The sequence below is a fragment of the Scyliorhinus torazame genome, chromosome 3, assembly GCF_047496885.1.
Source record: "Scyliorhinus torazame isolate Kashiwa2021f chromosome 3, sScyTor2.1, whole genome shotgun sequence".
NCBI lineage: Eukaryota > Metazoa > Chordata > Chondrichthyes > Carcharhiniformes > Scyliorhinidae > Scyliorhinus > Scyliorhinus torazame.
The window spans coordinates 263,996,724-264,010,211 of NC_092709.1; the positions used below are offsets into that span (position 1 = coordinate 263,996,724).

At 45.0% G+C, this 13,488-nt stretch overlaps 1 protein-coding gene across 1 annotated transcript in view; it reads right to left on the minus strand.

Moving 5' to 3' along the window:
• Positions 1-13,488, minus strand: part of LOC140409092 (talin-1) — a 359,042-nt gene that overhangs the window by 77,737 nt on the left and 267,817 nt on the right. Inside the window, exons 31-35 of the mRNA XM_072497200.1 lie at positions 13,237-13,376; positions 12,011-12,108; positions 10,028-10,033; positions 7,722-7,801; positions 6,387-6,509 (exon numbers count right to left, since the gene is read on the minus strand). Coding sequence (XP_072353301.1) covers positions 6,387-6,509; positions 7,722-7,801; positions 10,028-10,033; positions 12,011-12,108; positions 13,237-13,376 — 447 coding nt within the window. The remainder of the gene's footprint in view (positions 1-6,386; positions 6,510-7,721; positions 7,802-10,027; positions 10,034-12,010; positions 12,109-13,236; positions 13,377-13,488) is intronic.

The following is a 13,488-nucleotide window of genomic DNA, read 5'->3' on the forward strand; positions in this document are numbered from 1 at the left end:
ACATTGTAGGAGAGGGTATAAATCAACAAATAATAAGAGCATGTAAAACGAATAGTAGAATAATTATGGGTTCTTTAACCTTCATGTTGATGGGGTTAATCAAGCTGGAAAGGGTAGTCACGACAACAAATTCATAGAGTGCATTAGGGAGAGTTTTCTAGAGCAATATGTATGGAGCCAGCCAGGAAGCAGGCTATTTTGGATCTGTTAATGGGTATTGAGGCAGGTTCAGCGTGGAGACGGCAAGGACCTCAAAGCCAGACACTCACACAGTCACCACGTGTTGAGTACCAAGTTTGTTGTGTAAATAGTTTAACAGAATAAAACTGCATTGTACCAATCGCAACCGTGTTGGTTCGTCTGTATATCAGAGCACCCAACACAATGTTGCTACTGTTTGGGGGTCTATACACTGCTCCTACCAATTTCTTTTCCTTGCTGTTTTTTACCTTCACCCAAATGGACTCCACATCATCCGAATCTACATCGTCTCTCAACAGTCCTCATTTAATCTCTTATTAACAGTGCTACCCCCCCCCCCCCCCACCTTTTCCATCCCTCCTGTCCTTCCAAAAGGTCAAATATCCCTGAATATTAAGTTTCCAGTTTAGATCTCCTTGTATCCATAAAGTGACAGAATTTAATATTCAGTTTGAAAGTGAGAAACTTAGATCGGAAACAATTGTGTTTGATGTAAATAAAGGAAATTACATTGAAATGAGGTTAGAGTTAGCTAAAGCGGACTGGACAGATAGATGAGCTAAACTAAAACGTAGGACCTCAAAGGTAGTAATTTCGGGATTACTACCAGTGCCACATGCTAGTTAGAGTAGGAATGACAGGATAGACAGGATGAATGCGTGGCTTGAGAGATGGTGCAGGAGGGAGGAATTCAGATTTTTGGGATATTGGAACCGGTTCTGGGAGAGTTGGGACCATTACAAATCGGACGGTCTACACCTGGGCAGGACTGGAACCAACGTGCTGGGGGATTGTTTGCTACTGCTGTTGGGGAGGGTTTAAACTAATGTGGCAGGGGGATGGGAACCAATGTAGGAAGTTAGAGGGTAGTAAAGAAGGAATAGAAACAAAAGCCAGTAAGGAGAAAAGTGGAAGGCAGAGAAACGGATTGAACTGTATTTATTTCAATGCAAGGGGCCCAACGGGCAAGGCAGATGAACTCAGGGCATGGATAGGTACATGGGAATGTGATATTATAGCTATTACTGAAACATGGCTAAAGGAGGGGCAGGACTGGCAGCTCAATGTTCCGGGGTACAGATGCTATAGGAAAGAAAGACCAGGAAATAGGAGAGGAGGGGGAGTTTCGTTTTTTTTTAATGGGGACAACATCACAGCAGTACAGAGAGAGGATATATCCAAGGGTTCGTCCACTGAGTCTATATGGGTAGAACTAAGAATTAAGAAGGTAGAGATCACTTTGATAGGACTGTACTATAGGCCCCCAAATAGTCAGCGGGATATTGTGAAGCAAATATGTAATGAGATTACAGATAGCTGTTGGAAAAATAGGGTGTAATAGTTGGGGACTTCCCAACATTAACTGGGGCAGCCATAGCACAGGGTTTGGATGGAGAGAAATTAGTCCAATGTATTCGGGTGTTCCTGGAGCGGAGTAGCGAGAGGGTGGGGACTGGCGCTGCCCAACCTCTGTGGGTACTACTGGGCTGCCAATGCGACGATGGTGCGCAAGTGGGTGATGGAGGGGGAGGGAGCCACATGGAAGAGGCTGGAGACGGCGTCTTGTGTGGGTACGAGTCTGGGGGCGCTGGCAACGGCGCCGCTGCCGCTCCCTCCAAGGAGGTATACCACGAGCCCGGTGGTGGTGGCTGCCCTCAAACTTTGGGGGCAGTGGAGGCGGCACAGTAGGGGGGGGGGGGAAATTGGGGCCTTGGCGTGGACCCCATTACGGGGGAACCACCGGTTGGCCCCAGGAAGAACAGGTGGAGTGTTTTCGGGGTGGCACAGGGCAGGGATACAAAGGTTGGGGGACCTGTTTGTGGACGGGAAGTTCGCGAGCCTGGGTGAGCTGGAGGAGATGTACGGGCTACCCCCGGGGAACACCTTCAGGTACTTACAGGTAAGGGCGTTTGCCAGACGGTGGTGGTGGAATTCCCGCAGCTACTACCACATACAGTCCAGGACAGGGTGCTCTCGGGGGAGGTCGGTGGGCGTGGGGAAGATCTCGGAAACTTACCAGGTGATGCAGGAGGAGGAGGAGGCCTTGGTGGTGGAGGTAAAAGGTAAGTGGGAGGAGGAGTTGGGAGAGGAAATTGAGGAAGGGACGTGGGCAGATGCCCTGGGGAGGGTGAACTCTTCCTCATCGTGCGCGAGGCTCAGCCTCATACAGTTTAAGGTGCTGCACAGGGCACACATGACCGGGACAAGGATGAGCCGGTTCTTTGGGGGCGAGGACAGGTGTCTTAGGTGCTCAGGGAGCCCGGCAAATCACACCCATATGTTCTGGGCATGCCCAGCGCTGGAGGAATTTTGGAAGAGCGTAGCGAGGACGGTGTCGAGGGTGGTAGGATCCAGGGTCAAACCGGGCTGGGGGCTCGCAATATTTGGGGTGGCAGAGGAGCCGGGAGTGCAGGAGGCGAAAGAGGCCTGAATTCTGGCCTTTGTGTCCCTGGTAGCCCGGCGAAGGAGTCTCCTTCAGTGGAAGGATGCGAGGCCCCCAAGCGTGGAATCCTGGATCAGCGATATGGCAGGGTTCATTAAATTGGAGAGGGTGAAATTCGCCTTGCGAGGGTCGGGACAAGGGTTCTTTAGGCGGTGGCAACCGTTCTTAGACTTCCTGGCAGAATGGTAGACATTGGTCAATGGCAGCAGCAACTCGGGGGGGGGGGGGGGGGTGTTTCGGGGTGTTAATGTTAATTTATTATTTATGTACAGGGGGGAGGGGGGTAGGGAGGGCTGCTTTTCTAGATTGTGTTTTGTACTTAACCCTGTTGGGTTCCTTTTTTTCCCTCATTTTGTTATTGATATTTTATGAAAACCTTTAAAAAATTTAAAAACATTAAAAAAAACAGCAGTTAGACAGTTACATGGGCAGGGTGGGTATAGGATGTGGGCCAAATGCAGGCAAGTGGGACTAGCTTAGTGATAGAAACTGGGCAGCATGGACTAGCTGGGCCGATGGGCCTGTTTCCATGCTGTAAACATCTATGACTATCTATCTATGAGCAGGAAAGACAGTAAACAAGTAGTGGCAGGCATTTAAGGAGGCAATTCATGACTTTCAGCAAAAATATATCCCTGTAAGGAGGAAAAAGTTTCTAAGAGAGGGATAAATCAACCATGGCTAACCAAGGAAGTTAAGGAGAGTATTAAATTGAAAGAGCATAATAATATAATATTAAAGAATACAGGGGAGCAATTAAAATACCATCACCATCACTAGAGAAGTAGTGGGGAAATTAATGGGGCTAAAGGCAGATAAGTCCCCTGGCCCTGATGGATTGCATCCGAGGACTCTAAATGAAGTAGCTACAGAGATAGTGGATGCTTTGCTTGTAAATCCTTGGACTCTGGAAAAGAATCGGAGGATGAAAAACTGCCAATATGACACCCCTAATCAAAAGAGGAGGAAGGCAAAAAGCAGGTTACTATAGGCCAATTAGCCTAACATCTATTGTTGGAAAAATGTTGGAATCAATTATTGAGGAAGCAATAGCACCACATTTGGAAAATCAGCCAGCAGTCAGCATGGCTTCATGAAAGTGAAATCGTGTCTGCCTAATTTATTAGAGTTTTTTGAGAAAGTGTCAATCAGAGTGGATAGAGGGGAACCAATAGATGTGTTGAATTTGGACTTCCAGAAGATGTTTGGCAAGGTACCTCACAAAAGATAAGTCAGAAGATAAGAGTCCATGGTGTTGGACGTAGTATATTGTTTAATGGGCAGAAAACTAATGGGCAGAAAACAGCAAGAAAGGATAAGGGGTTATTTTTCAGGTTAGGCGACCTGTAACCAATGAGGTTCCACCGGGATCAGTGCTGGGACCAGAACTGTTTACAATATACATTAATAACTTGGAGGAAGGAAGAGAATGTACTGTAACCAAATTTGGCAGACAACACAAAAAAAAATCAATGGAAAGGCAAGTTACAAGAGGGATGCAAACAGTTTGCAAATAAACATTGATAGGTTAAGTAAATGGGCAAAAAGCTGACAAATGGAGAGCATAACGTGGAAAAATGTGAAATTGTTCCATGTTGGAAGGGAGAACAAGAGAATAAAGTATTACTTAACGGAGGAAAACCTGCAGAAAGCTGCCACATAAAAGGACTTGAGGGTACTTGTGCACGAAAACAAAGCTAGCACAAGGGTGCAGGAAGGCTAATGGAATGTTGACCCTAATTTCAAAGGGGTTGGAGTATAAGAGTAGTGAGGTCTTGCTGCAACTGTACAAGGGTACTGGTGAGACCAACATCTGGAGGACTGTGAACAGTTTTGGTCCCCTTATTTAAGGAAATGTATTATTTCCTTGGAGGCGGTTGAGAAGGTTCACTAGGATGATCCCCGACATGGAGGGATTGTCTGATAGGCAAAGATTAAACAGCTTGGGAATCTACTCATTGGAATTTAGAAGAATGAGAGGCGATCTCATTGAAACATACAGGATTTTTAAGGAGCTTGACAGGTAAATGCTGAGAGGATGTTTCCCCCCATAGGAGAGGACCAGAGATCATAGTCTCAGAATAAAGGGGGTGCCAATTTAAGACTCAGATGAGGAGGAATTGCTTCGTTGTGTCTTCGGAACTTCTGGCCAGAGAGCTGTGGGGGCCGAGTTCCTGTGTATGTTTAAGGCTCAGATAGATTCTTGATCAGTAAGCGAATCAAGGGTTATGGGAAAAGGGGACTTGAGGAATGTTGGATCAGCCATGCAGGCTTGAGGGACCGAATGGCCTACTCCTGTTCCTATTTCTTAGGTCTTCTGGATGAATGTGCAGGGGAGGCACTGGTATAGTGGTATTTTCGCTGGACTAGTAATCCGAGATCCATATGAATGTTCTGGGGTACCCCTGTTCCAATTCCACCATGGCAGGTGGCAAAATCTGAATCAATAAAAATCTTGAATAAAACCATACTCAATTGTCGTAAAAACATATCTGGTTCACCGACACTCAGTTTGGGTTATGCAGGGCCATTCAGCTCATGAGTGGCTTCATTACAGCCTTGGTTCAAACATGACCAGAAGATCTGAACTCAAGAAATGAGGTGAGTGACTTCTGTTGATATCAAAGCAGCATTTTACAGAGTGTGGCCTCAAGGATCCCTGGCAAAACTGGAGTCAATGGGAATCAGGGGAAAACTCTCCACTGGTTGAGAATCATACCTCGTACAGAGATGGTTGTGGTTGTTGCAGATCAATCATTTCAGTTCCAGGACATCACTGCAGTGCTTCCTCAGCGTAGTAACCCTAGGCACCCCCCCCCCCCCCCCCCCCCCCACACACACCACACACACATTTCAACAATGACCTTTCCTCCATCGGAGGTGTTCCCTGATGATTGCACAATGTTCAGCATAATTCGCAACTGCTCAGATACAGAAGTAGTCTGTGTACATATGGACAATATTCAGGCTTGGGCTAATATGTGGCAAGTAATATTCATGCCACAGAATTGTCAGGCAATGACCATCTCCAACAAGTGAGAATATAAACATTTCCTCATGACATTCAATGCATTCAGCATTACTGTTGCTGAATCTCCTGCTGTCAGCATCCTGGAGCTTACCATTAATCAGAAACTGAACTGGACCAGACATAAATACTGTGGCTACAAGAGCAACAGAGGTTTGGAATCCAGCTGTGAGTAACTCACCTCCCGACTCCCCAAAGCCTATCCACTAGCTACAAGGCACAAATCCGGAATGTAATGGAGTACTCTCAATTTACCTGGATGAATGCAGCTCCAACAACCCTCAAGATGCTCGACACCATCCAGGACAAAGCAGCCCACTGATTACTACCCCTTCCACAAACATTCACTCCCTCCACCACTGACACACAGTGGCAGCCATGTGTATCATCTGCAAAGCTCCTTCAAGCAACTTCCAGACTCGTGATGTCTGAAGGACAAGAGTGGCAGATACATGGAACACCACCAACTGGAAGTTCCCTTCCAAGCCACATGCCACCTGACCTGGACATATATCATTGTTCCTTCACTGTTTCTGGATCAAAATACTGGAACTCCTCCCTCACAACAGTGTGTGTATGTACACCACATGGACTGCAATGGTTCAAGGTAGCTGACTGTCACCTTAGAGTGCAATTATGGATGGTCAACAAATGCTGTCCTCGACAACGACGTCCACATTTCATCAAATAAGTAATAACTAAATAAGTGTTTACCTGAGCAGCTGCTTCTGTAAGTCCACACAAAGCCTTGGAGCCAGAGCTTACTGAATTACCGAAAGCTGGTAGGTCACTGTTCTTAGCATTGTGAGAAATTCCTGTCATTGCCTCTCCAAGAACCTAAAGAAAATTAAAGAGAAAGACTTGCATTTATATAGTACATTTCATGACCACCAGATGTCTCAAAGGCACTTTACAGCCAATGAAGTACCTGTTGAAGTGTAGTCAATGTTGTAGTGTAGGAAACGAAGTAGTTAATTTGAACAGAGCAAACTCCGAAAAACATCAATGTGATAATGCCAGACAATCTGTTTTTTGGTTATGCTGATTGAGGGATCAATATGGACCATAACACCAGGGATGATTCCCCTGCTCTTCTTCAAATTAGTGCCATGGGATTTTTTACATTCACCTGAGCAGGACAGAAGAGGCCTCAGTTTAAGACTTCACCTGAAAGACAGCACCCACGACAGTGCTATGCTCCCTCAGTACTGCATCAGAATGCCAGCCTTGAATTTTGTGCTCCAGTCCTGGATTGTGACTCAAACACGGAACCTTGTGATTCAGAGGGGTGTGCTATCAACCGAGCCATGGCTAAAATATTAATGGACTAAAATGTATGAATTTCATAAGAATGATTATAGAGAAAAGCATAAAGCATCGGACATAAAATGTGTCATTTTGCTCTCAATACGAAAGTAGAGTGGAGCACAAGTCTTACCATCTCATTGTGCACCATTTGAAATTTCAAGTGAAACTATTATAAAATTAATGTTTCTTAAATTCCTTCAGGCAACAATTGCAAAATGAAGGAAATTTTGCCCTAATGACACAAGGCGATAGGCAGATCTTATTTGTAGTAGCCTTCAGTTTTGGACACTGCATTTTTGGGAGGCTATTCTGAATTAGAAGGAATACACCAATGATATGCAAGGCAGCTGGAATGAAGGATGTTATGATGTGAGACTGGATACATCTGGGATGTAATTCTTGGGATGAGATGAAACAGAGACTCTATTTACTTGTTTGAGCAGACCTAAAAGATCGCATAGTACAGGCCGAAGAGGCACTAAGAGTCTTTTTATGCATGTCCTGACCAACATTTTTGCATCAAATACCATTGTTGAATTGTGCAGCAAAAGGTATCAAAATGTGCCATTAATCTAAAGAAAATAAACTTCCATACTTTCTTAGTAATATGTTCTTGAGCACAAATTCCTGATTTAAACAGAAACAAGACTGCCAGTCAAAAAAAAGCTGAAATATCCAGATTGAACTGTTCAGTCATTAATGGTGGTTCTTCACTTTTGTAAAAAAAATACACATAGATACCTTGGAATTTTCCATCACGCTGTCAATGCAATCAAAGTAAGACAAGTCATTGACCGCCTCAGTGGGATTGTCAAGCATTCCTTGGGACAGTCTGTAAGAAAATTACATTTCAGGTTTATATGATATTCCATGAGAAAAATACTCCCAGCAAGTACATTGTAGTTTATCCATTTGCAACACAATCGCACAAACCTGTTCAGTTCTACACCAAGCTGCTATGCATTACTCATGCAATCACTTTTGCAGTTCTCATTATGTGAATCAGAATGCTGAAAGGCTTGGTGTGAATTGAATTTGGTTATCCCTTAGATCTTATCGAAATTTCTACAATATACAAATGTCCTTATAAATCTGACTTGATTTGGGACAGTGCACAGAGGGAGGAAGTGAGACGACTGGGAGATTGTAATCGGCAACATAAGCATACTGTTTTGGTTTGCACTGCTTGAGAGCATATTAAAGTGACAGCACAACATACATTTAAGAAATAAATCATGAATATATGTAACTGAACTGTGAGTTGGCTTTATATGGAGATTGGCGAGTTAGTACTGAGGTCCACAGTGCACGTCTCATGCAGTCGGCTGAAACCCAGAGGTTAAACCTTCTGGAATTCTACAGGCCGATGGAGGTACAAATTAGGAACAGGAGGCCACTCGGCCCCTCCAACCTGCTCTGCCATTCAATAAGATTGTGGTTGATCCACAGCTGTGGAGAAACAATTTATTTTTAAACCTGGTTTTCTTCAGGTTACAACTCATTGTGTGAACTCAGTGCACCTTCCAACAGTCCCACGATACAGACAGCTGTACATTTCACAGTTAAAGCCGGCTAGCACAGTTGCAAACGGCACTTCTTCCAATATGAAAATAAGTGCTTCAAGAACTTGATTACTCAGCAAGGAAGTTGGCAGGTCTCAATCTCCTTCGATTGCCAAAAGGGACATTTTGTGGCAGGATCTACTGATTAGCAATGGTCTTTATTTGGTAGCAACTGAATATTCATTTCTCAAAATAGTCACATGCAATCAAGTGAGAATGTGAACTTATTCGGTCAGCCAAAGCGTTGAACAAACGCATCTATTCAACTTACAAAAGTGAACCATTTAAAAGGGACAGTACAGCATGGAGACTAAATTGGCTAAAGGGACAGAAAGTAGAGAGTAGTGGTGAATTGATATTTTTCAGACCCGGGGCAAGTAGACAAAGATGTTCTCCTGGGGTTGGTTTTTGGACCATTGCTCCTGTTGTTGTATACTAATGACCTGGAACTCTGAGACAGTGCACAGAGGGAGGGAGTGAGAACATTTCCAGGTTTGCTGATGGAGAAACTCTCAAACTCAGGAGGAAGAGCGAGAGGAATCTAGCAAAAACGTTGGTCTCAGAATAGGACTGAGATGAGGAGAAATTTCTTCACTCGATAGGTCGACACACTTGGGTATGCTTCACCCCACAATATTGTCGATGCTGGCCGTTGAGCATCATCAAGAGGTTGATAAAGTTTTGGGTGCAAAAGGAATTGACTGACAGGGGATAGCACAGGAAGGCCAAGTTGAGGTGCGATCAGATCCTGTTGAATGTTGAAGCAAATTCAAAAGGTCAAATGGTCAACTCCAGCTCTATTCCCTTGCCTAATGGAAGAGACTAAAGGAGGAGACACTGACAAAAAGGGCAGACATGTGGTAGATGGAATTTCTCACAAAGTGATATATTTTGCCATATCTGTGAAGATGGAGGTGAGACAGTAAAAATTAAATGGTACAATTGTTTTTAAGGGTGCTCAGGAGCTGGGGTGCACTTACACAATTGAGAAATCCATTAAAAAAAGTACATGGGATCCCGGGTTTTATAAAGCGACCAAGGAGTACCCAAACAAGGAAGTTTGACATTCATCAAATTTAGATAATTTGGGCCAGAGAAACTCCACAAAGATTCTGACTTATCACAGGCTTTAAAAACCCAGTTGCAGGGCAGAACGGCGGGGCAGTGGTTAGCACAGCTACCTCACGGCGCCGAGATCCTAGATTCGATCCCGGCTCTGGGTCACTGTCCGTGTGGAATTTGCACATTCTCCCAGTGTTTGTGTGGGTTTCACCCGCACAACCCAAAGATGTGCAAGGTAGGTGAATTGGCCACGCTAAATTGCCCCCTTAATTGGATAAACAAAAGTAGTAATGGTGACCACGGCGACAATCATCAATTGTTGTAAAACCCATCTGGTTCACAACATGTCCTTGAGGGAAGGAAATCTAACAACCTTAGCTGGTCTGGGTAATGCGACTCCAGACCCACATCAACGTGTTTGACTCTTAACTGCCCTCAGTTCAAGAGAAGTTAAGGATGGGCAACAAATGCTGGCCTTGCCCGCAACACTCACATCCCATGAAATAATGAAAAAAAATGCTGCCTGGATCAGAGTACTTGCAGCATCTACTATTTTTATTTCACACTTCAGTATTCAGCATTTGTGGGCAGCACGGTAGCATAGTGGTTAGCATAGTTGCTTCACAGCTCCAGGTTCGATTCCCGGCTTGGGTCACTGTCTGTGCGTGGCTGCATGTTCTCCCCATGTCTGCGTGGGTTTCCTCCGGGTGCTCCGTTTTTCTCCCACAGTCCAAAGATGTGCAGGTTAGGTGGATTGGCCATGCTAAATTGTCCTTAGTGTCCAAAAAAGGTTGGGTGGGGTTACTGGGTTGTGGGAATAGGGTGGAGGTGTGGGCTTGGGTAGGGTGCTCTTTGTAAGGGCCGGTGCAGACTCAATGGGTTGAATGGCCTCCTTCTGCACTGTAAATTCTATGATTCTATGATTTTGTTTGAAATATCCATCCTGCACCAGTTGAGACTTCACGAAATGCCTATAATATTAAAAGTATCTGCATTTACTTCCATCAGCGTTTTCACTTCAAATTTCTAAGTTCAAAGTTAGAGTGGGAACTGGCCTCTTAAACCTCACGCTCTGCAATTTCACCCTCCTGCCAGCACTAAGGGTTTTGTATCTCCTAACTCCTTGGCTTGTACTGCAGCAAATCCCTTCACCATTTTAAATATTTTGGGGGGGTTTCCCCAATATGGAGCCCAAGTGTTCGCATTATCGTGAATGCCGTTGCGTACAACTGATTCTGGCCCCCACAGAGGCCAGCACAGCGCTGGAGCGGTTCACGCCGCTCCAGCCTACTTTCGTGGCGGCAAATGGGTGCTATGCCAACCCGCGCATGCGCAGTTGGGCCAACAGAACCTGCGCATGCGCGGGGGACTTCTTCAGCAAGCCAGCCCTGACTCAACATGGAGTCGGTGTTCGGGGGCCGGCTGCGCCAGAAAGTGGGCCGTGGGGGTGGGGGGGGAGAAGAGAGGCCGGCCCGCCGATCGGTGGGCCAGACTCCATCGGAAAACACCCCCCAGTGAAGGAGCCCCCCCCCCCACCCACAGGCCGCCCCCGACTGTTGGCGCAGAATTCCCGGCGGCAGCGACCAGGGGTGAACGTCGCCGGCGGGACTCTCCCGCCGATTCCAGCGGCCCGCAGGCGCCAGCGCAAATGTCGCTGATTCTCCGCACCTCGGAGAATCGTGAGCCGCCGTCGGGGCGCGGTTTGCAGCGATTCTCCGGCCCGGCGCAGGGCTCGGAGAATCGCCCCCCATGAGTTTAGATGGCTGAAGGAAAATATGTGCACACCAAGCTTATGCCCTCAGAATTAAACCTTGGACAGGATTCTGGTGAAACTGCTACTATCGCCCTCTTAAAAACTGAATGCAGTATATCAGATAGAGTGGACCAAGGCTCTGAACAACTGAAGCATACATTTCCTCACTTCTGAATTCTAATTACAGTTTGGTAACAGGCAGGCAACAGTCTGAATTTACATTTAAAAATGTGAGCTTTACAAAAACTTAATAAAGCCTTTTTGTTTCTGCTGATTATGTAGCCAGTTGAAATCTGGTTGCGTCACAGATTTAGAAAAAAATTAAGACTAGCTGTATGATGTATTTACTTCTTAAATCTGACCACAGTAAACCAGCATCATCCACCATTTTGCTGTTGCTGTGATCCTACTCCAAAGTCCTGAGTATAACCAGTGTGAACAAGTAGTAAAAAATAAAGAGTATAAAGGGCCTCAAATTGGTCTTGTGTGAAACAATCATACACTTGGTGGTACTTCAATATCACTTCAGTATTTAATAGTAAATTAAGAAATGATTGTGCAGAAATTGTAGCTTTCAACGGAAACCAGATCCTTCAAAGATCTTCAAAAGTTCGAATCAGGGAAGCACAAGAAGAATGGCAAAAGTTTGTTACCTACCTCGAGCTCACGAAGAGCATTATCACATTCCTTCTGCCCAGGAGCTTGCTGTGTGCACATAGTAATCAGCTGATTAATGCTTTCAGTCACTGCGCTACATTATGAAAACAAAACACAAGTATTTACTACTTTGTACATATTGCAGCTATACTAAATCACAAATGTGTTATGCCTTTGGCAGAGTGAAGTCTGACCTGTATGGGCTGGATTTTAAATTTCTACTTGCCCATCTTTTAGGATATTTGGATGAATTAATTTTAATACAAAGTATTGACGACTGCCACCTATTAATCCTAACTGCACAAAACCAACATCCTTCTCTACAATTAAAATACTAAATCAAGCCGTGTTATCAACATTCTGATTCATATCAAAGGCATCAACTGATTACATATCAACAACTTTCTTGAGTAAATTGATGGGCAGGCAGGGTCTACAGGAAAGGACTTGAGACTGTTTGCCTTATGCAAAATATTCACAGAGGATAGGAGGTTGCAAAGGTTTGAACTATGGTTTCATAGAATTTACAGTGCAGAAACGAGGCCATTCGGCCCATCAAGATTGCACCGGCCCTTAGAAAAGGCTCTCTACCTAAGCCCACACCTTCCACCCTATCCCCATAACCCAGTAACCCAACCTAATCTTTTTGGGACACTAAGGGCAATTTAGCATGGTCAATCCACTTAACCTGCACATCTTTGGACTGTAGGAGGAAACCGGAGCACGTGGAGGAAACCCACGTAGTCACAGGGAGAATATGCAGACTACACGCAGACAGTGACCCAAGTGGGAATTGAACCTTGGACCCTGGCGCTGTGAAGCAACAGTGATAGCCACTGTGCTACCGTGCCACCCATTGGATAAGATGCAACGGTTGTGCCTCTTTAGCAGCAATTGCTACATGGAGGCACTCGTGCAAAGTTTTGTTTTGCGGCATATTGAAAAGCTGCTGCATTTAACAACTCTTATTTTGCTTCCATAGGAACAAGCTATACCCTCTTCCTGAAATCAGTTTCCCCGAAAACAAATGACACTTAACAATTGCTATGCAAACTGCTTTGCATTTTGTTCCAACTGGTGTAATTTTCGCATGGTCCACTTTGAAGTCACACATGACTGTCACCATATGGGTTAATAACAAACAACATTCGGTTGCCGAAATCTGGCCATGTAAGGAAGCAAAAGGCAAAGTATCACATGTAATTACTCATTTCATCCTTACCGCGCAGCTGCAGCTAGTTGATTCTTGATGTTGGGAGCTGTCGGGTCAGCAGAAAGCGCTTTGGCTGCTAGCAGCAATTTGCTTGATGCCATCGAAATGCTCTTCAGGTTTCCAATCACCTGAGCTTTGTCTTCTTTATCCTGTGGAAGTACAAGGATTAAGTGAGAACTAAAACTAAAAGTGTGTGTGGATTGATATGCACAGTAAAGGTTAAAGAAAACCTCAACAGACTCTAGATGGTGTTTACAATGT